Raw genomic sequence first — 27053 nt, forward strand, 5'->3', positions numbered from 1 at the left:
CGGACATTACTGTCCTCCAACTCTAAACCCGCTCAGGACTGAGCAACGCTTGCCGAGCAGCGGATATGCTCCCGGTCTCAACAACTGTTTTAATCGTTTCCGCGGACGCTGTGCACGCAGCTTCGCATTTCTGACAAGCTGAGAACGCGTGCTAAAGGAGCTCCTCAGTTCACGAACCCTAACATGTAACAGAAGACTCGCTGGTTTGGGCTTGTGAGGCAAGAGTGAAGAGCAATCAATCACCGGACACCTCCACCGTTATTCGGTGTGTGTACAGTACAGTGAGCGCTGCTGAGGCAGGAGAACCGTTGCTCTAATGCTTTCCTGATCACAGCGATTCAGCGTTGCTATTTTCGACCAAACAACAGATCAGGTTTTATAGCGGAACAAGATGTTGCAAGTACTGCTTTGCGGCGTTGTGGTCTTCCCCGGTCTCTTCTTCACTTTCAGAAAAGTGCTCCCGTCCATTTTCAAGCAGTGGACAGATGCAGACGTCGTGCTGGTCAGCGAGAGGTGAGTTTGGTGACAGTTGAGCAGTTCTGCAAGGCCGGACAGCTCTTGTGGTATCGTGTGCTTGTTTACTAGCAAAACGAGTCTCATTCTGCCCGTTTGAAAGATGAACATATAGTGTACACGTTCCATATTATTCACACGAGACAAACTGTTTTGTTTTTGTGGTAAATTTTAACAGCATGATAGAGACAATCATACCAGCTGTTATTAAAATCCCACTGCAGTGTTTGCATCTTGGGGCATCGCTGTCTCAGGGACCCCAAACAGTCAGGGGCCCCAATATAGAAAAAGCTATATTTTCACAGCACAGTAACTTTTTAAACGATATTTACAAACATTATTATTATCGTTACCTTGTACAATTTTTATCAGGCCATGCACATTTTTTTGAGACCTATCTCTCCAGGACCTTCTAGGACCCCATGGGTCTGCGTGTACTTTGGCCTTGTAACACTTAGTAGCCTAGACAGATTGATTTAGTGAAATGTTGAGGCTTGTGGCTCAGTTATGTTTATAATCTGTTCTGTTCATGTTTTCCTATGACATATTCAGCTGATCTCATGACCTTAATCACTCCCTCATTAATTCAGTCCATGGAGAATGACCATGAGTTGAACAACTTTATACAGACCTCTTCTATATTTTCACAGATTAATGTGCTAGCATGCCTGGGTGAAATAGGTGTTTATTGACCTGAAATCCAAACAAATTTGGGCAATAAACCCAGTGCACAGAGTCAACCCTTAACCAATAGTGGGAGATGTTCTCCAACTCAGTCAGCATCTGCATTTTTGAAACTACAAGCCATTATTTTAACCTTGAGGGGAACCTTTATCTGTCGTAATCCATAAATGCATGTTTTTGCAGATAAGCAGCTTCAGATCAGTTCTGAGTGAGTTCAGCATGAATTGTCATTGACAGGAGTTTTGTGCTCTTTCTAGCTTACGCAGCCAAGAATGTATCTATCAGATGTTATACAATAAAACAATACGTGCATTCAAGTTTGAGAAATTTGGGCTTCATAATTTTGGTGCAGAATTTATTACATGTATTTTATCTCTCTGTGAAGCCGTTATTGGTGTGATTTGTAACCAATATGGAACACATTTTACATCCATGGTTAAATCCATGCTAGGGTAATTTAATTTACCGTATAACTTCTTGTTCAGTTGTATTGTCTGAATGATTGTTGACACTGAAAAATGTTGTCGAACCTAATCCCTCAGTTTTCAGTGTGTTTCTGCTTTGGTAAGGGCAATTGTTGGCGATGTTTATTTAGCAATGGCCTTAATCCCAGCTAATGCTTTTGATTTTTATGTGCCAACCTTCATTTTGCAGTGTTTTTGGTTTTATGAGATCAAATTCTATCAGTGTTTGTGTTTTCTGATTGGGTTGGAGGTCATTTGATATTGTAATATTTTGTTTCAATTTTGCTTCAACCTTTCCACTGAGTTCCTGTTGTGCTAGATTCTCCCAAACCAATGCAACCGTGTCAATCATTGAAAGTCAAACATCAAAAAAGGTGCTGTATCAGCATGAGATTAAGTTACAGCAGAGTCCTGGCCTCCTGATTCAGAATTGGTTCTTCACGTTCCTTCCCTTCCAAGAAAACCAACATATGGACTCCGCACAAAGGTTCCAGAAAGAGGCTATTTTTAGATTAAGTATATTTTTGCAGACAAATTGGATCAGTGATCAATCAATCAAAGCTTGGATCAATCAATTCCCAATCCATGACAAAAAGAACAGCTGCATCACCGACGGGAGTTTGTTCTCTGCCCTCGTGTGTCAGAAAAGATTGCATAAAACTGAGTGTTGGCCTGGAGTGTCATGTTTCTTGAGATGTTGTTCTCAATAAGAGTTATTGATTGACCAACATGATCCAGTGGATGCTGAAAAGTTGGTGAGCAACAAGGTGTACTGCTCGGTTAATATAAGATAGATACATGGACGTGGATTGATGGATGGGTGGTTGATCTTTGATCTTGAGGCCCAGACTGTTGTTGATGGCAGTTAGAGGATGTGCTGAAGGCCTCTGGACTGCAGTGAAGAGGATGAAGGCTGTTAGAGTAGAGAAGTGATAATGAAGAATCTGGACTTTAACACAGAAGTGTTGATTCAGTCACTATTCTGTGTGTTTGTACATGTTAGAATGAGACAACCAGTCTGAATCACTGAATCACTAATGGTTATTTATCACTCTCTCTGGGAATCCAGACTGTAATGAAGCCAGCTTGTTGGTTTACATTTCTATCGTTTTAAAGGGGTCATGAACTGAGAAATTAAAATTCCCTTGATCTTTAGCCATATAAAAGGTCATTGTTCTATAAAAACATCCTGTAAGTTTCAGAACTCCAAATTTTCTTGTTAGTCTAAAAACAGCTTAAATTGAAGCCAGTCTGCCAAAACAACAGGTTGTGGAATGTGCCACTTTATGATGTAATAGTGTGGCTAAACCCCGCCTCCTCAGAAGATCATCAACACCTACTTCTTGATAACTGCCTGTTTAGCCCCGCCCATCGATTCATGCATGTAGTGAAAATAACAAGAGGAGCAAATAAAGGTTTACGTAGAAACCAAACAATAAAGATACTCAGAAGACAACAAGATGCTGTACAGTGCCAAGTTTAGGAAAAACAGACCTTCCTTCTGAGCATAACATTATGAAAGAGTGGATGAACATTATTTTTAATGAAGATCCAGACCGTGTCAGGAAGAACTTGGTCCTTTGTTTTCTTCATTTTACCGCGGATTCATTTACAAACAAGGCACAATTCAACGCAGGATTTTCAGAAAGATTAAAAATTACTAAAAGATAATGCTGTGCCGACTATGTTGGATCCGACGGAAATGTCGCACCGCAACGGTGTGAGTAACTGTTTACTATAACTGTTTATTATGTGGTTACTCACTATTGCTTTGTCTGTTGTTACAGATCGTTTGATATGTACTGAGTATTTATGCGTTTTTAACCTAAATCACAGCAGCATCCATCTCTGAAGCTGTAGGCTGTCAAACATACACAACCAATCATTGCAGTAGGCATTTACTTCCAAGTCTACAATCTGCCACACCTATTCAAACAGAGCGTTCTGATGAGGGGGGTCAAAACAGGACAGAAAATAGCCAGTTACTTCTAAATTATGATGTTTTTGATATAAAATCTTCATAACAATATAAGTGGAACTCAAGGAACAGTACAAAATAATAAAAAAAAGTCAGTTCATGACCCTTTTAAGTGTCAGAAACAGATTTTCTGTGACCGCATTGGGTAAGAGTAAGAAAGAAAAAAGAGCACAGTTTATGAGCATGTAACTTTTAAAAGAACCTTGTAAAAGCAGGCCTAAAATGTCCATTATCTCATAATGTAACCAATATCTTGATGGTAGCTTATATTACATACAACAATTACAACACTGCCACATGATAACATTTAATGTACCTCTGAAAAACAAATAAGAAGACTTTTTTAATAAGAAGTGTTTTTTTTAAATGATATAAAACTTTTATTCTACTAGAATTCAGAAAAAATGTATTACTTGTTTCCACAAAAATATGAATCCGCAAAATATTTTTCAACATTGATAATATTTGTAGAGCTGCAAATCAGCATATTAGAATGATTTCTGAAGGATCATGTGACACTAAAGACACTAAAATAATGACTGCTGAAAATTCACCTTTGCCATCAAAGGAATAAACGACATTTTAAAATATATTAAAATAGAAAACAGTTATTTTAAATTGTAATAATATTTCACAATATTACTGTTTTATTTAATTTTTGATCACATAAATGCAGCCTACACTCTTAAAAATATCGCAATGCCATAGAAGAACCTTTTTGTCTGAATTGTTCCATAAAGAACCTTTAACATCTAAAGAAACTTTCTGTTCAACAAAAGGTTCTTTTTGGTTAAAGAAGGTTCTTCAGATTATAAAAAGGTAAGAAAGAGATGGTTCTTTAAAGAACCTTTGACTGGATGGTTCAAAAATGGTTCTTTTATGGCATTGCTTGAAGAACCTTTTGAAGCACCTTTATTTTTAAGAGTGTATGTGAAGAAACTTCACTTCAAGGTGGCAACCCCCGGCTTTTGGATATTTTTGTTCCAATTCTAATCAAACACATCTGAACCACAGCTGGTTTTGGGGTTCACTTTAAAATGTCACAATCTAAAAAATGCTGGTTGTTTCAACCCAGCTTTTGGTCAAATATGGACCAACCCAAATTTGGGTTAAAAATGTCATTAAAAAAATGTAACCCAACAGTTGGTTTAGTCCATCTTTGACCCAAAGTTGGGTAGAAACAACCCAGCATTTTTTTGAGTGCAGACAAACATGTTGTAGCAGGCTTGAAACCAAATACAGACCATTAAGTGAAAGGAATTGCAATGCTCAAAGGCCACTGCATTGCTGCCTAATCAGTCAGTGTCTTAACAGACATTGTTTTTGTATGAAGATAAACCAGGTTTGACTTGTTGGCATGGCCTTTATATTCCATATATATATCCCCACAGTGGGGTTTAGTTTTTTCCTGTTAGTAACAAAGAGGTAGAATTTTTGTAATGCCACAAGCTAATTGGTGACATTTTACTGTGGCTTCAAAGTGATTAGTCACATGACAGATGATTCGATCAAAAAACCTGAACTGCTGTCGGTAAGCATATATGGCAGATTTCAAATGGGATACCCATTGGGGGTCCTGTAGTGAAACAAGTGCCTTTGAAATGAATTTTAATGCTAATGGATAGCTATATATAGGAGATCTATTTAAGTATTATAGATCTCCTTCTTCCTTCCTCTGGATACTGACTGATAAGGCAGCATTTTATGGTTTTACACACAGCTCACGTGGTGGATATATGAAAGGAAGTCCTGCTTTCAATGATTGTGAATGGCATTGCCTGACCTTTTTGCCTTTAACACAGGGTTATTGTTGTTAACTGAAAACCATTAAAAAACACTTATTGAATATAACTTGAAATAAACATTAACTGAAATAAAATATGATATAAACAAATATTATTTCAGCTATAGTTGCAAAAGCAACATTTCTCATTTTTATTTAGTTTAATACTAAAAATAACCAAGACTAAATAAAGTAAAACTAAAGCTTAAAGCAACATACTAACTAAACAAAAACTATTAAAATAGTTAAGTAAAGTTAATAAAGCTTACTGGAGTATATATTTAAAAGAAAACACTATTTTAGTATTTCTACCTAAAAATTTAATGTGTGATTCAGTGTTCTAATTCAGTTTAATTCAGTTTGTGAAATTTACTAACACTTTCTAAATGAAAATTGTTTCACCACTATTTTTTTTAAGTGCACTAAAACGCTGCATTAATGGAGCATGTGCTTTAGTATGACCAAAATACACATATTTAGCCTGGTGTGTTAAAAACAGAATCATTTAGAATATGGTTGTGAGATTTTGTTGGTGTTTGACATGCTGTATGCTTTTGAAATGTAGGCTGGGCAAACAGTTTTAAAGATTTTAGTCATTCAAGTAGACTGGAGCCGCTAGAAAATACATGCTCATGGGCTTTATGCAGAAAACCACAGAGTTAATCATTTTGCTTCAAAAGTGCTTGTGTTGTTTCTAAGTTGTGCTAAGTTAGACCTTGATCACAAGGAGCAGGATTGAGCACTCGTTTACTACTTTTTATTGGTGTATGATATTTGGACACATAAGAAAGTATGTCATAAGAGCCACCCCCAAAGCTACACAAAAGAAGCATTTTCTTCTTCTCCCTTTTTGCTTTCTTTCTGAGCTTGTTGTAAAAAAATGGAGAGAGAAAGAAGGGGACACAAAGAGTGGATTGTGTGAAATGGGTCTTGTGACAGTATTCAGGCAGCACGGCTCCAAGGATGGAGGGATGTGGGGAGCAGAGCTCTCACTGTGTGTGTATGTGGAGGGGAGTGTTATCTACTGGCCAACTCAGGCGTAAGCTGTCAGGCCCCGGTCATGTGACCGCTGTTGTCATGACGAGCAAGCGTCATCCCATGTACAATGCTCAGCCGTGCAGTTCACCAGACAGTCAGAGGCTTAGACAGAGCTCTACACTAAACTTACACTTCATTTCATTCTGCTTTCTCAGCATAATGTGACTAATATATTGGGCTTCATAATGAATGCAGTACAATGAAAAAACAAACACACACACACACACACACACACACACACACATATATATATACACATATTATATATATATATATATATATATATATATATATATATATATATGTGTGTGTGTGTGTGTGTGTTTGTGTGTACATTAATGCTGTCAATCGATAAAAAAAATAATAATAATCGCATATTTTTCTGAAATCAATCATTAATCCCACCTAATATTTGTTTAATGACATCTTTTTTTATGCCTGAAGGTGAGTATCACTGATACCACTGATGTCTTCTAGGAAATGTGCAGATTTAAAGCAGCTTTTTAGTAACTTCATGACTTAACTGATGACATAACTATGACATTCCATGCTCATAGTTTCTTTCGTGGTTTAATATGAAATGATACAGGCTACAGCGCACAATCGTGATGAATCGCGATTAATCCCACCTGACATTAAAGTTTGTAAATATACTTTTATGTTGCAATAATTTCACATTTATTCTTCAAATTAATGTAGAAACAACATAAGGACAGTATATTTTTAATATTTGTTTAGTGACATCTTTTTTTATGACTGAAGGTGAGTGTCACTGGTACCATTGATGTCTCTAGGAAATTGTTTTTTCTTTCCCTAATATTTAACTATTGACTCTAGCCATTTAACATTACAGTATAATTGAGAGCTAGCAATTATAACATTTATTAGACTTTAAAAAATAACTTTAATTTAAGTGAACTTTAAACAATCTTTACATTAGTGTTAATTCCGTTAACGAAGACGATGACGGAAAATGTTTGTTGACGAGCTTTTTTCCCATGACTAAGATGAGACAATAATAAGGTCAATATACGATTACTATGACTATATCAATATGCAATTTCATTGACAAAATAAGACGAGATTAAAATGTTTTTAAAAAAATTTTTAAACTTTACCAGAAACCTCTTTTTACTTTTGGCAAAAAAGGAGACAAAATGTTATTGCAGACTGCTCTACATGCCTCTACTACGAGAGCTTTCATAGGTGCGGTTGCCAGATACCAAGAGTTCAAATCGACCAATCAGAGCTTTGCTGTTACATGGATACATCTTCTGTTTTGCTTATTTTAAACAATCTGGCAATGCCAGCGCCGACGATATGAAAACACTGACAAACAAGCTGGAGTTTAGCGATCTAATTGAAAGCATCATTCAGCCAGTCTTTGTTCTGTCATGAGATCTTGACTGTATTATTTGCGATTGTGATCGCTGAATAAATGCACTTACTCAACCGCTGTTGTTTTAATAGAGAAATAGGCTATTGCAAATTGGAATTAGTGGAATTGCTAGGAATTTCACTGTTATAATATGTCTCGTTTGTTTAAGCTGTTTTCATAATGTAGACAGAGAGATTTCATATGTCTTTGGAATTCATTTATATAATAAAAAGCCTATAATAAATCAGTACACTAGATGAGGAAAAATAAACCATGTGTATGAGTCCACATTCTATTGATTTGTGCTTACTGGTGAAAGTGCAATGTCTGAAATGCAAAAGTAAGTTTCTCAAATGACAACAATCATTTCGATTATTTTTTTTTTTTTTATCAGTTTAAACATTATACAGAATGACGAAAATGGGACTAATATTTCATTGACTAAAACCTGACTGAAATGCTCATACATTTCATTGAATACATTTCTTGGACTAAAACTAGACTATAAGATGTTGAGACTTTTAGTCGACTAAAACTTGACTAAAACTAAATAGGATAAGGTTGACTAAATATGATAAAAACTAACAAGGACATTTTAACACAGGACTAAAACTAAGACTAAAATAAAAATAGCAGGAAAAATTAACACTACTTTACATAAATTATAATAAATGTCATATTTAGCTACCTGTGCCCTGCAGCAAGTTAAATATACAGAAATTTATGAAGTGATCAAACACTAAATTCAAAATTAAAGAGCAGGTCAGATGGTATTTTAAAGTGTCCCAATATTGTATTGGAGTCCCCTACATCAGGTTTAAATGCATCTAAGGTCAGAAAACATTGTAATTTTCTCAGAATATACATTTAATATTAGAGTCATTTGCCAAATGATTAGGAAATGATTCGTTTCAAGCAAGTTCGGAGCAAGCCCCTCCCTTCCTCAAGCCTACTCTGCTCTGATTGGTCAGCTGGCCAAACCTGCTGTGATTGGCACAGAGATGAGTCCTTGAGCCAGTTAGCGAGCGCTACCATTGACAAAGCACCTTTACATAAAACAATAATATAGTCAATCCGTTCTTATAATGACATAAAATACAAAAACACTTATGCAAGCGAATCGTGCCCACAGCTAAAGTTTAGCTGCTAAACTGTGAACACTAGGTGGATATGTTAGCCGAGTGCTAATGTGACTAACTGATTAAACAATACAGTTTGTAAACCAAAATATGTCTACTGTAATGTTTGAAGAACGACAGACAAAAGACGCTTGGTCTTAACTTTTAATCAGAACGCACTCCAACATCAACCCCATGCACCAGCCGAAATCACTCATCGCTCCCGCATTAACCCTGTAACTGCCAGTGCAGCACAATAAACAGCAGTTTCACAATTATTATAAAGTCTGTCTGCTACACTACATTCTTTATTATTAAACAAAGTAATTAGAGACAAGGTCAGTCTACAATAATCAACATATTCTTAGGTTCACTGCGAATTTTTAGAACTACTTCAGTAAGACAGTAATATCGTGCTTTACCTGGAAACCTAAAGCTGCACTAGGTATACATCACATATTGGCACAAAAAAATATATATTTTGAGCACTCAATTGAAAATGTACACCTAACGTATCAATCGTACTACTTACAGGTCGTTGTTCAGAGAGCTTGTTAGTCCAAATTAATAAGATTAGAAGCCAACGAAGATAAAAGCCAAGATTAGAGAAGCAGTTCTTGATAAAATGACAAGCACACAACAAAAGGCTCAAACTGTATTTCTGTGGTATCCTTGAACACCGCGTCTTCTCAACATGATGTAAACGCACTAATAGCAAAAGTGTTTGTGGGAAGGTCAGACTCTGTTCGTATTTCGCGGGCAGGCGACGACTCGTTACGGCGATTCAGAACCGGTTCACACCGGTAACAGACAAAAGAGTCGAAAATATAACGACTCGTTACAGCGATTCAGAACCGACTCTGTCTTTTGAGAGACAATATCTTTATTTATCATGCACTTTTTTGATTAACAACTTTGCAGATTGTTTTCATTTAAGGATAGCTACGTTATAAACTGCAAAAGAGAGATTTTCAAAAAACCCATCTGACCTGCTCTTTAAATATAGATGAATCCTTTTTGTTCTTGGACAAACAGACATAACAGCAGCTGGGTTATTAGGTTAAGACGTGAATCTGACACACATCATAGTTTCTCATAACTCTTTTCCTTTTCTGACCCACTTCAGATCACTTCAAGTCTCTGCTAATGAGCTGACGAGTTGAATCAGGTGTGTTAGATGAGGGAGACAGTGCTGGGCTGCTCCAGGACAGTTTAGAAAACCATTTCATAGACAATTTCTTAAATCTGACTCATATATAACAAATACTTAGATGCATGTGCAGATTTAATCACCTTTTTGGTAACTTTATGACTTAACTGGTGACATAACTATGACATTGCATGCTTGTAGTTTCTTTCACGCTTTAACATTAAATGATACAGACTACAACGTGCACCACCGCATTTGCTCATGCAGTTGAAGAGCACATGCTACGAGCACAGTATAACGGCTGACAGGACAAGAACATTTATTTTTACCGACAAATAGCCTGACAACATCTCATCTGACCGCAGTTCACTGTTGTGAGGCCCAGACCAGTCAGGGTGCCCGTGCTGACCCCTGTCCACCGCCGGAAGCACCAACAGTGGGCACGTGAGCATCAGAACTGGACCACAAAGCAATGGAAGAAGGTGGCTTGGTCTGATGAATCGCATTTTCTTTTACATCACATGGATGGCCGGTTGCGTGTGCAAGCTCAAATATTTGCCTGGGTTACTGTCTATCTGAATGTGCTTTATCTGCTCACATAGACTGTCATCACTGTGTGAATGAGTAATGGTAAATGAGTGTCCTGTCGTGATAGTGTCCTGTAATCGTAACCCCTCTGTAGATCCTGGGTCATTTTTGTTTTGTGTCATCTGCTGTGGATCAGTGTGTGAAAAATACTAACAAAGAAAACATGTCAAGGTACAGCAGAAACAGTTTATCTTTCCCACACACAAATAGTTTGACATTATCTGTGGTGGATGTCTTTCAGGCCTGGCTGACTCTAACATTTAACCTCATTAACACGGTAGCTACACAGAGCACTGTCGCGTAACTCAGGCATGGATGTCAGGTCACGATTGTCACCCTTCCCTGATGAACAGAGGAGCTCAGACCAACAACAATCCACATAGACTTTTGAAATGAAGACTTGTGTAAGAATATTCTGTCCACACATCAATATAATTAAAGTAACCTGCGTGTGTTTGTCTTCTCTTTCTCTTGAACTGGTGTCATCCATTCACGCTGTTATGGCCACCACAGCTGGCATCATCGTGGTGTCCTCGTGCAAAGGCAATGTGATTATGGACCGGTAAGTTGGCCATCCCTTGCCACACCTTTCACAGTGCATGAGAACTTTTCTGCAGCAAAGGATCATATTGTCCTGCGTCATTCCAAGTAGCCTAGGTATAAAGGTAATGATAAAATGGATCCAGATCCATCCAAGCCTGATAATGATTGGTCAATATAGTGTTCCAGTCATGCTAGAAAACACCCGCACACCTATGGTGTATATTATTGTATCTATAATAGAAATAAAGTGCCTGTCAATCATTATTTTCTTTCAGCAACCAATTACGATTAAATTCTACACTATTGTTCAGAAGTTTAGGGTTAGTAGTTTTATTTAACAAAGAGGCATTAAATTGATGACAGTAAAAGTCGCAAAGTAGTATATTTCATATAAATGCTGTTCTCTTGAATTTTCTATTCATCAAAGAATCCTGGAAAAATGTGTCACGGTTTCCACAAAAATATTATGCAGCACACGTGTTTTTAACATTGATAATAATACGAAATGTTTCTTGAGCAGCAAATCAGCATATTAGAATGATTTCTGAAGGATCGTGTGACACTGAAGACTGGAGAAATGATGCTGAAAATAAACAGGAATAAATGACATTTTAAAATGTATGTTCAAATAGAAAACACTTCTTTTAAATTGTAATATCTCACAATATTAGTTTTTTGCTGTATTTTTTATCAAATAGATGTTTCAAACTTAAGAGTACATTCTATTCACATAAATTATGCAAATAAATCATTACATTACAAAATAGGAAATCAGCTTGAAACCAATTGCTGTAAAGCGTCACTACACTACAACAACAATTCGATCTTCAAAAGTGGTGCAATTCCACTTTAAGAAGGAGGTCCATTAGACCCTACCTGCCCACACCTTTCTTCATGTCCATGGCCAGTCACAACAGCCTCGGGGTACTCCGTTCCTACGCCACATCTGCTGACCCCTTTGGCTCCGCCCCCACCCCAAGGACACACGGAGGAGGAGATTAGGTACACAGAGTTTCAGGGCAACAGCTGTTACTATCCTTTATGCTCTTCCCTGGCACTAGACTGACACCTGCAATTTCAGCCTCTGCCACCTGTTTATGTGGGGCGGGTGAAATGTTTGTGGCATAACAGGGTAATCCACAGAAGGCACTTGCCAGTCAGGCCTAGAGAAACCTCACAACATCTCTACTAATCCCCCAAAGGCTTAATACTTGGCTTGAGCACATGCACAGCCATGATCCTTAGTGACAAGGAGCATCCAATGACACTGTGAGTGTTAAAGGCATAGTTCACTCAAAAATTACAATTCTGTCACCCCGGTATTTCACAGGCTGTCCTAGCTGCTGTTTTCCACACAATGGAAGTGAATGGGGATCAGGGGATGTTAGCTTAAATACCTGCTATGCAGGTTTTTTCTATGGTTAATGTTCACTTTAATTATATAGAAAAGGGCAGCTTAGACATTTTGATAAATAACTCTTTTTGTTTTCCAACAAAAACAGCAATAACAACAAACTTGATTTACACATTGTTTAAAAGCTTAGGGTCAGTAAGATTTTTAATTTTTTTTGTAATAGAAGTGTCTTATGCTCACCAAAGCTGATCAAAAATACAGTAAAAAGGGAATATAGTGAAATATTATTTCAGTTAAAAATAATTGTTTTCTATTTTAATATATTTTAAGATATAATGTATTCCTTTTTGAGCTGAATTTTCAGCAGCCATTACTCCAGTCTTCAGAAATCATTCTAATATGCTGATTTGGTGTTCAAGAAACTTGTATTATTATTAGCAATGCTGAAAATAGTTGCACAGTTTAATGAAAGGATTAATTTCTTTAAAAAATAGGCAAAAAGGAATGTTGATTTATTCTGCCAAACTCCAGAAAGAATAAAAAAATCACCATAAAAATATAATTAACAAATTGTGCATTATATTCCAAGTTTTCTGAATCCTGTATGCATACTGTTCATTACATTACATGTAATGTGGAATGCCTGATAGTAATTGCATATTTCCCAGGCCTTCGTGTACCTCTTTTTTATTTTTTATTTTAGTTTGTGCATCTGAAAGATAAATTACAGTTCTTGAGAAAAAAAAAATCATGTGAATCATATATTTACCATATAATCGATGTATATATTGTGTGTGGTGTGTATGAAGAGTATTGAGATGTTCCAGGTCAGCACTAATCATACATGCAAAGTCTGTGGATCAGTGTGATTTTGCTGTAGGTTATGTAATACATACACACGCACACATATGTTTACTTGGCTAACAAAAATGAGTGTATACCGTGGACTTCTTTTGTTCTTACATAAAGTTAATAACAAATAATGACAAAAGACCCCAAAAAGAATGATGCATATTTAATGTCTAAACTTTTACAATGGAGGATCTCCCCAAAGATACATTTTCTGGAGACAAATGCGCTGTTTCTGTCTCGTCTTTTATGTCCTAATGCACAAAGTATTATTTTATCCATTTATTCAAAGAGATGAATATAATTCATCATACCATATAGTAAATGTATGATACAAAATTTAATATGGACTACTTCTGTAGCCTAGACATTAAAAATTGCTACTAGTGCATAATGACGTGATAAACGAACATGACACATTTTAGCTAAACCCTATAAAATACACATCTGTTAAAGTTGTTTGTTTGTCTAATGCAATCCATACCCGGCTAAAGACTCTTTTAGCTGTAAAATCTATTAGAATTATTTTACATTGCAGTTATATTTTAATAAAGGACTTTTAATGTAATGTCCAGCCCCACATGAGTGCTTTAGATGTCTTGTTTCTCACTGGTTTGCTTTGCTAAGCTACTAGACTTTTAGATTCATATCTAAGGACCATTATAAACCATATAGAAACACTCTTACAGGTACAACAAATCAGAACATGTTTACGAACTGAAACATTTCTCATTATCGTAAGTGTTGAAAACAGTTGTGCTGCTTAATATTTTTGTGGAATTTTTTTTTTTTTTTTCTTTCTTTCAAACAATAAAATAATGATAAAAAATAAGATAAAAAATGTTTAGAAAAAGGTATTTTTTACAAGATAGGAATGAGCATTTTTGTAAACTGTCTAAAAATCACTCCACACATGATTTGTTCACCTGTTCTGTTCATCTTCTGTTCCAGACACTGGCTGGCCACCTATTTTGTCATTTGGTATGGCGTTCCCTACATGTCATATGACATCTTCGCCATGTACCTCAACCATTACTATCGCTTCCGGGTCAAAGGTCACAAGGACTATAAAAGCCACTCTCTACGAACCGTCAACTCATTTGTGAGGAAAGAGTTCCTGCTGGTGCTCCATCACATTGCACTCCTCACCATCCTACTGCCTGTGACTCTGGTGAGAGAGAAAGAGAGAGGACCGATGTATAGGATGAGTGATATGATGGGAAGAGAATAATGGGCCTTCTTAAATAACCACCTCCACCTATAGCCAGGACCAAATGGGAGGGAATGTAAAAAGGGGGATGCAGTTCTTTTTTGTCCGTTAACTACCTTAATAGCAACGGTAACACTGAACATGTAGAGGGACAGACACACACACACACCGGTGGAAACCTGGTCTTTTGTTTGGTGTCTCTGGGCTGTCAGTGGTGATATGAGATCACTTTACCCACGCTTCCATTATTCACACACAGCTGCTATTCAGTTTCAACCTCACACATGCTGCTTTGTGCTCCTGTTCCTTAAAATGACCCACGAAACATAGTCACAAATGCAGACAAAGAGATTTTGACATGCATGGAAGAGAGACGAAGCCCAAGACCACCACAGCAAAACATCTGGCTGTCCAGTGGGTTATACAAGATATATAACATTTCACAAATTTATGAAATGTACATTATTTAATACATTACCCTACAGTAAAATTTAGTAGGGAATTTTGCATGGGAGAAGAGGATATATAGACAATTAAAGTATTGATAAATATTATAGAAACCATAGCCACAGTGTGGTTTAGATTACGCTGCAGGTTAGCTGGGAGGGTTCAGATGGCTGTTCTGACTGGTCGTTCTTATCGTGTTACATTTATACACACATTACACACCTTTGATCCACCATATCCACTGCTGTGTATCATATCACATATATGTGGACCATTCACAAAACTAGTCATAGAGTAGTTCCTACACATCATGTGGGTCTTTAGAAACACCATTCTGTACATCTTGTCTAGTGTATTTTTTATTTCTTTTTTTTTTTGCTCATGAAGGTCTGTTTCACTTGTTTGTCTTGTAATCTACAACTTTATTGTAGCTTTAATTGAACTGTTTGATTAGGACACTGACGAGGTGTGAGTTGTGATGTAAAGTACTAGATTTGTCACTAGAGCTGTAAATATTTTCTTTGACAATGATTCATAGATTACCATTGTTTATTATTAATTGTAATGATTTATGATGGAATCTAAAATATAATAATAATTAGATATTTTTATTGGTTTATTTGGATTTTTTAGGAAGTAGATTGGGTATCTGTATTTGGGGGGAATTTTACTGGAAAAATATGAATTTTATTTTGGAAAAAAGGCAGTATACTACCGTTCAAAAGTTTGGGGTCAGTGAATTTTTTTTAATTTTTTTATTAATCTTCAAAAAATTGTCCACAATAATACTAAGCACACACAGTTTTCAAATTGTATAATGTTATTTATAATAATAATGATAATAAAGCATTTCTTGAGCATCAAATCAGCATGTGAAACTAAAGACTGGAGTAACAACTGCTGAAAATTACAGCTTTGCCATCACAAAAATAAATCTAATTTTAAAATATGTTAAATTGGAAAACAGTTATTTTGAATTGTAATAATATATTATATAATATTTTACAATTTTACTCTATTTTTAATCGTATAAATACAGCTTTAAAGAGCAGGAAGGACTTCTTTCAAAAACATTAAAACATCTCATCGACCTCAGTTTGAACGGTAGTGTACATTGGGTTTTACTGTAGTAATTATTCGTTATTAAATTCCATAATCTATTAATTCCATAGACTGACGGATTGCATATTTACAGCCTTATTGTTCACACTGGAAGAATGTGTGTGTGTATGTTTGTGCTGACTGTGTCTTTTGGTCTCTGTGTACATCAGCTCTTCAGGAAGGACCAGGGCGATTACTTCATTGGCTGCCTCTTCCTCACAGAGCTCAGCACTCCTTTTGTTTCACTGGGTAAAATCCTCATTCAGGTAACACATGATTGTGTGTTTTATTCAGCAGTTCTTCATAGTGCTGTTCCTGCCAGCTTGGGAGAGGAGCTGCCAGTCAACACTTTTCATGTTTCCTTTAGTCATGATAACTGTGTTAGTTAAATACAGAGATGGAGGGCTGTCAGAGTACTAGACAATCCAAGCATTCCCTCAGTGTCCCTGCTTTAAAGTGTAAAATACTTGCTTATTTTTTTCTACTGTTTTCCCACTAAAAATGGTCCCATCTTGGATGACAATCTTGGAACATTTTGATTGGACAAAGTAATAATAATAATAATGATAATGATTAATTTGACATTTTTGCCAAATGCCAATCCTCTCAATTTTTTAAAAAAGAAATCCTTTTTAATATTGTAATTTATTTACTGTTACTCACTTAAAAAAATACCCCAAACTTCTGTATGGCAGTATGTGATGGGGACATAAAAATATGTAGCATTCTCTGTGCTCACTTATTTTCCGTTCTCTGTACTTTTCCAAATAACTATTTTTGTACTGAGTGTGCTTTCAGACATGTTTCTATTATATGCCTCCACAAGCCCCCTTTTGGTAGTCGTGGGTATTGCATTTTTAAAGCTGCCCCAGCATCTGTAGTTGCTGATACTTTGACATAAAGATCAAAAAGGTCATAAAGGCATTGTAAAACAAATCCACATGAATTGAGTAGTTTAATCCAAGTCTTATATATGATGAACAGATTTAAATTGGTCTTTTATTCAAATTTAAAAATTGATAAATGCACACACATACATAGAGTGCATCACATATGGAAACCATAGATGCTCAAACATGCATATGCTTAAACTGTTCATAATATAAAGCGATTGTATGTCTTCAAGACTTGGTCTAAACTGCTCTATTCAACCTTTCTGGATCTTCATCCATTTAGTTACCTGGACTTTCAATGGAGGGACAGATAAAAACATCTTAATTTGTGTCAAAGAATAAAAAAATCCTAATTTGGATTTGAAAGAATAACCATAAACCTGTGGATTAAACGGGTTAATGATGACAGAATACAAATTTTTGGGTGAGCTGTCTCTTTAATGTTTTACCTTTCTCTTCCTCTCATTCTTCTGTGTTGACTGTCTCTTCCTGTAGCTGGGGATGCAGGACTGCTGGCTGCACAAGGCTAATGGTGGCATGGTGTTGCTGAGTTTCTTCATGTGCCGCATTGCACTGTTCCCCTACATGTACTGGGCCTACGGCTCCCACTACGGCATCCCGCTCTACAGCGTTCTCTTCCATCTGCCGCTCTCCACCAAACTGGGCAGCCTCTGCATCCTGGCACCGCAGGTCTACTGGTTCGTCCTCCTCTGCCGTAAAGGCTACCGACTCTACAAGCGGCAGCGGGATGCACAAAACCAGGCCTCTCCGCTGTCCTCGCCCGAGCCGGTCACAGATATCTCCAAGGCTGATTAGTGAAGGTCCCTCTTTATCTAGAACAAACAATCAACCGACATCACAGCTGAAGGCTACGGCACTGCATCTACTACTGTTAAAGTACAACCAAGACTTCATGTTAGAAACATCCTTATTACTCCTCTTCACTTTACTTCATTCCATGCGCACACTTACATTTACACACGGGGCTGTAACAATGCCACCACACTGGATTTACTACAGTGACTTCTAAGGAGCATCTTTTAGGTCAGTTATCGAGGGCAGTAACCCTCTTTTCTTTCTCTGATCGGAGCATCTGTTACAGTTTGGACTGGTGTCTTTGAATGTCATTGGAATTATCTGTTACTTTTGTTAGTTTTGGTTTTGTCCCATGTGAAATGCTGTCCCTGTATACTTGAAGTACAAAAATACACCGGTTTGAACTAGGGAATTTATTATGTGTGTGGCACAGTCATCATGATAAATTCATTGGATTAAACCCCAGTATTTTAGATCACATCCAAGCAGCATTTCAGATCACATCCCACTCAGCACAAAGCTCCGATCACATGGTAAGCATTTCCATGGCTGCAGTGCTGCTGTTCTTGTTTACAGCTCATTAGAGTTCTGTGTGTTTGCACACACACTGCCCTGCTGTGACTGTTTACACTTCTCTACCACACACCGCCCTTTTCGCTCTGAAGGCTGCTAATGAATTCTGCTTCGCTTTGTGGACCTTTTGAGCATCCAAAGTCCTCCCATCCACATGAGGGCAGTAGAGAGTCGGTCCTTATGTTTATATGGTATAGACAAGACTTAAGTCTATAGGGGGATGAGGTCTTTGCAAGGTACAAAGAGCGAGCACATAATGCTTGGCATCTCTTTTAGGCCACATGATGCCCGAGGGCATTTCCAGGCAGTAGTCAAAGCAATAACACGGGGCTTCAGAGCAACGGATTATGGGTAGGTGGATAGCCCATGTGAACACATGGGTAAAGATAGAAAAGTTGCATGACAGCCTACTCCGAAAACTGATCTTTGTATATCTAAAGTATGTAATACTGGGTTCCTACAGTCTTGAGAAGAAGGAACAAGTCAGGGAATTATACATTTGAGATTGAGATGTGTGGAAAAAGTCATAAGAAGTCTTTAAAATTCATAATGTCTCTAGTCAGTACAATTTCTGTAGCTCTTCGCCTAAATATATTTTTTGGCTAGATGTCACTTTTTATGATTACTATGTCTACTTAATAATTTCTAAAACATTTTATCCAGAAAAGTCACTGAAATTCAAAGGTCAAAAAAGATTTGGGAACCCCGGTAATGGTGATTGTGAGTTTGAAGTGTGAAATGCTCTTGACGCGGGCATGAATTTTTATCTTTCTGTTAACTGAGCCTACAGTTTGAGTTGTAAATAAATTCTATTTAATTCTACATTGATAAATATTGCCATATAAAAGGGTGATTTGCTGTTGCCTAGGGTCATTTTTAGGGATAATCTGTGGCTTATAAGAGCTTGTGTAAATGTAGGCTTAGCAAGGAACTCAGAAGCCTTTGTTTCAGGGCTTTTAACACAACCTGCAGCATCTTTCATAATACATTTAGTGAATGCTGGATGCCGTATAAATGCAGTTTGGCTTTTGGTTAACAGCTACTTCCAGATTCCATTAAGCACTTTCAGAAGTGCAGAACTGTCAGATTAAAATGTTGCGTAGTGTGTACCCATGCACTCTTATTTAGTGTTTCTGAGACAAACTGGACCTAAAGGTTGCCTTTAGCAAGTGTGTGTGTGTGAGAGACAGACAGAGAGAAGACTTATATAACAGTGTGTATAAGCTCCCAGCTCACTCTCTAGGAGGTTGAACGGGGTCTTTGCTGGACTGAAAGAGAAAGAATGTGTGTTTTGCTCTCCCTTTCAAAAGCTTTAGTACTTTTCAAAGCTAACTATGCAGTCTTTCAAGCTGCTGTTTATTGTCTATGGCAACAGTATGATTTCCTTAGATTTGTTGAAGTGGGATAAATTTGGCAGATGAGTTGGCCATATTAATCATAATGCATTTTACGTTTCTGATATTTTTTTGTATATTATGTTGATGCTTTTCTTCATTGTTTACTGAGGTCTGCTACTATAACCAACATTCTTTTCTCTCATTTATAGGTTAGGCTGGTCTTCATAAGACATATCAATAATATAACAAATACACTATATGACTGAAAGCCAAAAGCATTTCAAATATAATATATATGGGTATTAATACGGGGTTTGTCATTACTTTGCTGCTTTAACATCTTTCATTCTTCCCAAGCTGTTGCACAAGTTGGAAGCACACAATTATGTTAAATGTCACTTAAATTAAGGGGCCTAGCATTAACTATGTTCACAATCTTTTGGCCGTGTAGTGTAAGTCCATGATATATGAACAGGTTTATATTCAGAAGTTTCAAATGCATTGAACATTACCATAAATCATTACATTTAGGCTTATTTATGCCATGCTTGAACTTGCAGTGCTGTGTACGATGCTGATAATCTTTTTTTTTTTTGAAAAAAAATAATACAAGTCTTAATGTCTTCAAGGCCTCCTCTCTCAGCTCAGGGTTTGATAAAGATGTTATCATTTATCAAATATTATTAAGAGATGAAAGATGAGACTGTGATTTACAAAAAGACACAACATTTCTAATTGAAAATGCCTATAACAGTTTTGGGTTTGGTAGACCAAAGAATCTTAGGCACTTTTTAAAGTAACATGTAGTGAAACTTTCATTGCCTTTCACTCACTTGCCATCCACAGAGGCTCAGATCTATACAGGACTGGCTGTGCTTATGGCTCAGGCGTCAGTCAGTCTCTAGCAGCAACAAGACTGGAACATTTCTCACTGAATTCTCACAATATTTTGCTTAGTTTATGTTATTTAACTGACAATTACAAACTGGGTGAATCTGATTAAAACATGTCCAGATCTTATTGCACCCCAAAATCTGTAACAAAATAAATAAAAAATGAATCGCATTAAGCCAATTTTCTTTCTAAAGAGTTTTTTTTTTCAGTGGTAATGAGAAATTAATGTTTAATTGTCATAAAAATAGTCTTAAAAACTAAAAAAAAAAAAAAAAAAAAAAAAAAAAAAAAAAGCTTAGTGCTCATAAAATGGATTTTCTTAAATATTAAATGATTTGGACATGTTTTGTGAGAAGGACTGAAGTGGAGAAATGAGAGGTGTAGATGTTCAGGATTGTTTTCAGCTGCTCTGATTTTGAATACATATCAAAACTAGACTAGGCTGGTTTGCTGGGTGCTTTGTTTGGAGCTTTATAGTTAACTGTAAATGGTTGAAACAGGAATGGATGAAGGTATATGCAGAAAAGTAAGAGGATAGAAAATCAAGCTATAATAAATATGATTATATCTATAAAAGTTTTGTTTTACCCCCAAATCATGTGTTGTCTGGAATATCGTAAATACAGTGCCTTGTATTAAAGTTGTGAGTGATATTGATACAAGCTCAGTGCACAGCCGCCCTGGGCAGGTGGTGTTTTAGGTTGTGGCCATCTTCACTCACTTTTTTTTTGTTCAAATACATTACACAGAGCTAAGAAAAACCTTTGTATCAGTGTAATGCACACTTTAATTCTTTATGCTAGTAGGTTTGATTTCAATGTATAATTTGAATAAATTGTTACAGCTAACGTTGTCCTTTAAACATGCTTCTGTTTAAGTCTTAAAATTGTTTTCTGTATGGTTGCCGTGTTGTCTTTATATTTGCAATCTTGAAACTAATTTAAAGGAAACAGTCTTAAAGGTCTGTAATGTTACCCAGTTTTCTGTATGGCATCCTTTCCTCATGAAACAGACACGACTGGACAATGTGGGCTTAATCTTAGGTCAGTTTAAATCCGTGTTACACATCTACCGTGTTTAGATTTTTGCATGGTCCAAAAAAAAGCTATAACAAAATGTATACCTATCCTCCAACACATTCCTTGGTTGCATCTCCAAACTCAGCATTATTAACTCTTGTTTAGAGGCCAGTGGGAAAGGAAGCTTTCCAGGGAACTGGGAAGTAGCCAGAAAGCATGTTTGCATTATCTGTTTCCTGGTGAGGAAAATGCATTTCCTTGCCATGTCAGCTTGACCTCGAAGCATGAATTCATTCAGATTTCCTAATGCACAACCTTTAGCACTCCCTGCCTCTTATTTTTGATAACATTTTGATTTTCACACATATATTGTATCAGATTTCATATATTTATGTTTGTTTGTTTGTAGAATGACATTTCAAGAAGTCTCCTTTTTTGAAAGGGGCTACAGAGTGAAACTAATATAAACACTTGATTGAGCTTAATTTCTGGAAACTTGTAAATCCAAACACTACTTTGGAAGAAAATAAATCTGATTTGGTGAATTCTTTTAAACTGAGCAGTGTGTGTGCGTGTTCATATTTCACTGGAACACTACTAAGGTACATACCATAATAAAGGCAACAAGTGTGAACAAATCTGAAGATTTTATGCCCCATTACACCCCGATCTTCAGTAAATACTCTTTATTATTTTTTCCACAGACAAGGTGTATTACTATACATTTCATTTCATTTCGCTCAGTGCATCAACCAGCACAAAGCATGACATTTTAGGCACAATTATGTGCAAATATTGTCCTAGGAGGTTTTTAGGTGATGTGCATCATCAGGTGGTCTGAGACAGAATGATCAAGACACCCCTCAGAATAAACAAAACTTCTACTTGAGTTTGATGTCTTATTGGTCCACTCAGGCAACCGAATCTCTTCTTCTGGAAGGATGGACGCCTCTTGATTTCTGGGACAGAAGAAGACTGCACAGTGTCCCCCGTGATAACGTCTTCCATTATACTATGAGGGACTCACAACAGTACACAGTAACAGTCCTGAAGCTGCTGTTCATCGGAGATAGTATTCAATGGCAGCAGAGAAAGCAGCAAAACCTCCACAGCCCAGAACTCCAGCTTTAAGACCAGCTAGTGAAGAGAGGAACAGCTCATTCATATAGTCCAGATAACAATAATAAAATGACCACACATTTAAATCCTTTCTATTCTTTAACCCCAAACTGAAAAATGACTTGCCTCTGAATCCAATGGCTCCTCCTGTAATACAGCCACTATACACTGCATTTTTCCAGTCAGATTTCCCACGATGCGAAAAGAGAAAACTGAAAATCAGTACTGAAAAATAGGCCATTTCATAAATCTTTGCAGAACATCCTTCAAGGAATGGATGAGTAGGAAGACTGTTCAAACACACAACCACTAGGTGGAGCTATTAACCCATATAAAAAATGCATATGTGAGTAGTAAGTTTAATTTTCATAATTTCAGTAAATTAGTCTACATCAGTGTAAAATTATGATGACTCAATCATTTAAGTTTATGGATGGTTAGAATATAAACACTGGGTGCCTCTCAATACTCAATACTCCAGCCCATGACCCAGAGTTGGCCTTTTTGAAGGACATCTGAATTCTCTAAATACACTGCGAGGAACGAGGAGTGAGGAAGCTTCCAGAGGAGTTATAAGTGAGGATACTATGTGGTAGTGTTTCTTGTTGAAAAAGACGTTTAATATATTTCTACAGGGCATCCTGCTTTATTCATATTTATTATGAATTTCCCTTAAGTGCAGCTGATGACGCTTTGAAGTGACGCTTGAGCGATCAAGAATATTCTAATAAACAAATGAGTTTTCCTTCAATTCCTCCATCCTCATTTCTGTCCTCATATCCTAAGCGGGCAGAGCTAAGACGCAAGGAAAGAAAACCAGGATGTTCAAATAAGAAATGAGAAGCAGCCTGTAAAACAATAATCAGTGTGCATTTAAATGTGCATTGCATTGTGGGAAATAAAACGTCACTAAATAAAATCTAATTGTTTTTGCTACCAGCTTTCCTTTGCATACATAAATACATACATTTGTGTTTGTTTGACTAGAGACAAAATAGTGGACACAATGAAAGGCACTTACTGATTCTATGAGACACTCCGTGCATGAAAACATAGCACCCACAATAGCAAAGTTTTTTGCATATGACATTCCTCTCTGTCCCATGTCTCTCAGCACCTCTCTTGCTGTGGGGGTCCTTAGGGGGTCTTTGGGATCAAGCCCAACGTTGGAGTCAATACCGGCTGTGAAGACACCAAAAGCACCTCCCAACACAAACCCTGAAGAAGGAGAGACAGAAACACTGCATTAGAGCTGCTGCATAAATGATGATTATGAATGAAATATACACTGATCGTGGAAATATCTCCTCGTTACAATACCTCCGACACATGCTATGAGTGATTTAAACGCGCAGCTCTCCATTCCCCTCTCGATCATCTTCTGCTCCTCTGTCTTCTGAGGACTCGGTAAAGCACCCATGACAGTCGGATTCAAGTCTTTAATCGGCCTTTTGTCACCGATAAGGTGATCCAGAATAAGACTATACTGTAGTGGAACATTTTCCGCTACTAAAACAGTCGCCGATTGACCCGAAGTGACTGAGACTGAGGCATCCGTGCTCTTCGCGGGCGCAGCCATGTTGAAAGCGTGTTGTATCAGTCACGCGGGCGTTAAACAAGCGCACATTCGTCAATATTCAATACAAAAACAATCAAATAACAGAAATTACATTGTTAAGTTATGACGTCCCTTAAATACTTATATGTGATAAAATTATAAGTATTTACGCCACAAATATGTAGTACACATTTCTAACAATACTGATTGGTTCTGCAGATTCGACAAAAAGGGAGGTGACCTTTGCTTTAGCACTGCAGTCCACCTAAATCACGACTGTCCTGTGAAGAATGATTTATATATGGATAATACGAGTTTTTGTGTGTGTGTGTGTGTGTTTTTTGAATCCCAATATTATATTACAATATACAATATTATATTAATACAATGTTATTTTCTTGAATAAACAAAGATACGTAAATTGTTCCTGACTCTCTAAGGAAGCTTAAATACAAATCTTATATAAAGCTAATATAAAACGGGGGTATGAAAATGTTCTTTTTTTTAGATTTGCGCAGTTAAATATTATAACAACGCCAACTACATTACCCAGCGTGCCCCTCGTTCACTGCGCCAAAATGCCGCGCGCTCCGCCTAGCGGAGGAGTTGGGTTTGGCGCTCGAGCGTCAGTCGGTGACCGGCAGCGGCGCGCCTCGGCGTCAGGGAACAGGTGAGTGTCAAGCACAATTTATCATTGTTTTTCTCGTCTCGAAGACCCTGTCGTCACGATAGTGATTTCGTTTAAAACATTTTATCACTTGAAGGAATCATTCCTAGTCGTCGCTGGGACAAACACTGCACTCAACAGCACTTTTATCAACGGATGTTGTCGTGTTGCGCGCGAGAGTCTGAGCTACTGTTTTTAACGGTGACGCGCTTCCTCGCCGACCCTTTACTGTGATGAGGATAGCGACTCAAAGCTCTCACGGTTTATGTTATTTTCATTATTTCGCGCGATGTCTTCTTCGGAAAGCGGCACAGGCACAGTCCGAGGAGAGATAACAGTCACTGCAGTAACGAGAGCTCACAGACACCGCGCACCGCGGAGAGGCATCTGCACGATTTCACATGTCGTCTTTTTATCTGAAAACGATTCTGCGTGTTTTGAAGGGAACTGAATAGTGAAGTGTTTAAGTGTTACAGTGGTTCATTAATGATTTAGAGCCACAACGTGTTCAGAATTTATTGCCAATGCACACAATTCACTTAATGTCTATCTATCTATCTATCTATCTGTATGTCTTCATGTATGTCTGTCTGTCGGTATAATATAAGAATCGTTTTATTTTCAGGATTGTGAACTTTGCAGTTATTTTCGGGATTTCGAAAACAGGTCGCGCGCAACCGAACTGTCATCAAAAAACTTTTAAACAAAACACTCTTTGTTGTTTACCTGTGTTATGTAAACGTGTTTCAAAGCGGTAATGTTAAATAATGACTCGCGTGTGTTTTCTCGAAGTTGTCCGATAAGGATAATGCTACGGACAAATAATACTTCGGGCCCGTTCAAATGACCAGAAATCGTTGGAGCGGCGAAGTGTTGCTATGGCAGCAGGCGAACAGACGGACGTTCGCGTGCGTTTGTGTCGCGTTTACGCCTTGGCTGTCTTATGTGGTTAATGAAACGTTTTTTGAACACATCTGAAACCTGTACATGTTTATATGTTAAAAAAAAATCTAATATGATTTATGTGTTTTGGAGCAACTCCAGTTTTCTCAGCCTTTGTTCTTTTCAGTATTGTGCAGCGGTAGCAGAAGTCCTTGTTTTTTTACTATGGGCGTCTGTGAGAAGTTACTTTCTGAGTTTTAATAGATCCCTAAAGGCTTATTAAGTGCTCACAAACATTATGATGTGACCACAAAGCTGCATTTTACATCTGGTACATATTCTCATTAAAAGAGCAGTCAAAAACATTAAAACAGACTGAATGGCATTATTTTGGGTACCTGGTTCATGGTACTGTCATGTGCGCATCTTAACGGTGTAACTGAATACTGTTGGTTATTTTAGAGCTATATTGACTAGTTTAGGGTGGTTCCTTATGGTTGAAACTATGGAAGTGCATTTTCACCATGGGGAAATAAATAGTACATTGTGATTTTTTTTTTCTTACAATTTGGACATGATTTCTCACAATTTTGACCTTTTTTTTCTCATATAAACCCAGAATTGCGAGATATTTATTTATGTTTTATTTTTTTTTTTTTCACAGAGAAAATGATTAGACTCTATTGCATCTTCATAGTAAGTCAATCAGTCTTGGATGTACTCCAGTGTGATTACACAGTGATAGAGACCCCCCCCCCCCCCCCCCCCCAGCAGAAAACAAGTCATTTTTTATTCAGAAACTTTCATACTTCTTCTTTCACCAACCAAAATAAAGCTAAAAACAGCCAAAGTAAAACTTTCCTAAATCACCCAGTGTCTAGCTATTTGTAGGTAATTATACCCTGAAGTTTTCTTTCTGGGTAGACCATCAAAGGAAATAGCAAGTGTGTCTCTGGGACTGACAGCTAAGCTCTGCAGAACACACTGTCCTAGACAGAGTTCTCAGCACGAGTCCATACTGCAGCAGTCTGATCAGAATAAAACCCCTGCTGTCTCAAAAGATAAGGGTTAAATGTCTTTTGTTTTATTATTATTAT

At 37.1% G+C, this 27053-nt stretch overlaps 3 protein-coding genes across 6 annotated transcripts in view; 2 read left to right on the top strand and 1 right to left on the bottom strand.

The window, feature by feature from the left end:
• On the top strand, positions 1-22289 carry LOC109086556 (ceramide synthase-like). The gene is made up of 5 exons (XM_042756832.1): positions 1-514; positions 11171-11256; positions 14392-14611; positions 16369-16464; positions 17587-22289. The coding sequence occupies exons 1-5, from the start codon at positions 392-394 to the stop codon at positions 17905-17907; spliced, it is 846 nt and encodes a 281-aa protein (XP_042612766.1). The 5' UTR covers positions 1-391; the 3' UTR covers positions 17908-22289.
• A 112-nt stretch (positions 22290-22401) lies between these two features.
• On the bottom strand, positions 22402-24513 carry LOC109086563 (mitochondrial import inner membrane translocase subunit Tim22-like). 2 transcript variants are annotated; one of them, XM_042756833.1, is made up of 4 exons: positions 24170-24504; positions 23874-24067; positions 22976-23051; positions 22402-22867 (listed from the first exon to the last, which is right to left on the bottom strand). In XM_042756833.1, the coding sequence occupies exons 1-4, from the start codon at positions 24426-24428 to the stop codon at positions 22791-22793; spliced, it is 606 nt and encodes a 201-aa protein (XP_042612767.1). In that variant the 5' UTR covers positions 24429-24504; the 3' UTR covers positions 22402-22790. The 2 variants fall into 2 exon arrangements, with proteins under 2 accessions (XP_042612767.1, XP_018956436.2); XM_019100891.2 differs by lacking the exons at positions 22402-22867; positions 22976-23051 and having other exon boundaries at positions 23383-24067; positions 24170-24513.
• Positions 24514-25012: 499 nt separating this feature from the next.
• The window catches only part of LOC109086572 (cytospin-B-like), a 107926-nt gene continuing 105885 nt past the window's right edge, over positions 25013-27053 (top strand). For 2 of the 3 annotated variants that reach the window (XM_042756827.1, XM_042756828.1), the window contains exon 1: positions 25046-25077. The gene's annotated coding sequence lies outside the window, so the exon portion shown is untranslated. Of the gene's footprint in view, positions 25078-27053 lie in introns of all 3 variants that reach the window. The other variant, XM_042756826.1, reaches the window with a different exon arrangement.

This window comes from Cyprinus carpio, chromosome A5, assembly GCF_018340385.1.
Source record: "Cyprinus carpio isolate SPL01 chromosome A5, ASM1834038v1, whole genome shotgun sequence".
In the NCBI taxonomy this organism is placed as follows: domain Eukaryota; kingdom Metazoa; phylum Chordata; class Actinopteri; order Cypriniformes; family Cyprinidae; genus Cyprinus; species Cyprinus carpio.

Bases quoted from the DNA above. Each gene is read 5' to 3' on its own strand.
- LOC109086556 (XM_042756832.1), top strand. From the start codon at position 392: ATGTTGCAAGTACTGCTTTGCGGCGTTGTGGTCTTCCCCGGTCTCTTC. The intron at 515-11,170 runs TGAGTTTGGTGA...CTTTCTCTTGAA, and splicing joins TCGTGCTGGTCAGCGAGAGG to CTGGTGTCATCCATTCACGC. The intron at 11,257-14,391 runs GTAAGTTGGCCA...CTTCTGTTCCAG, and splicing joins GGCAATGTGATTATGGACCG to ACACTGGCTGGCCACCTATT.
- LOC109086563 (XM_019100891.2), bottom strand. From the start codon at position 24,428: ATGGCTGCGCCCGCGAAGAGCACGGATGCCTCAGTCTCAGTCACTTCG. The intron at 24,068-24,169 runs GTATTGTAACGA...CTCCTTCTTCAG, and splicing joins ACTCATAGCATGTGTCGGAG to GGTTTGTGTTGGGAGGTGCT.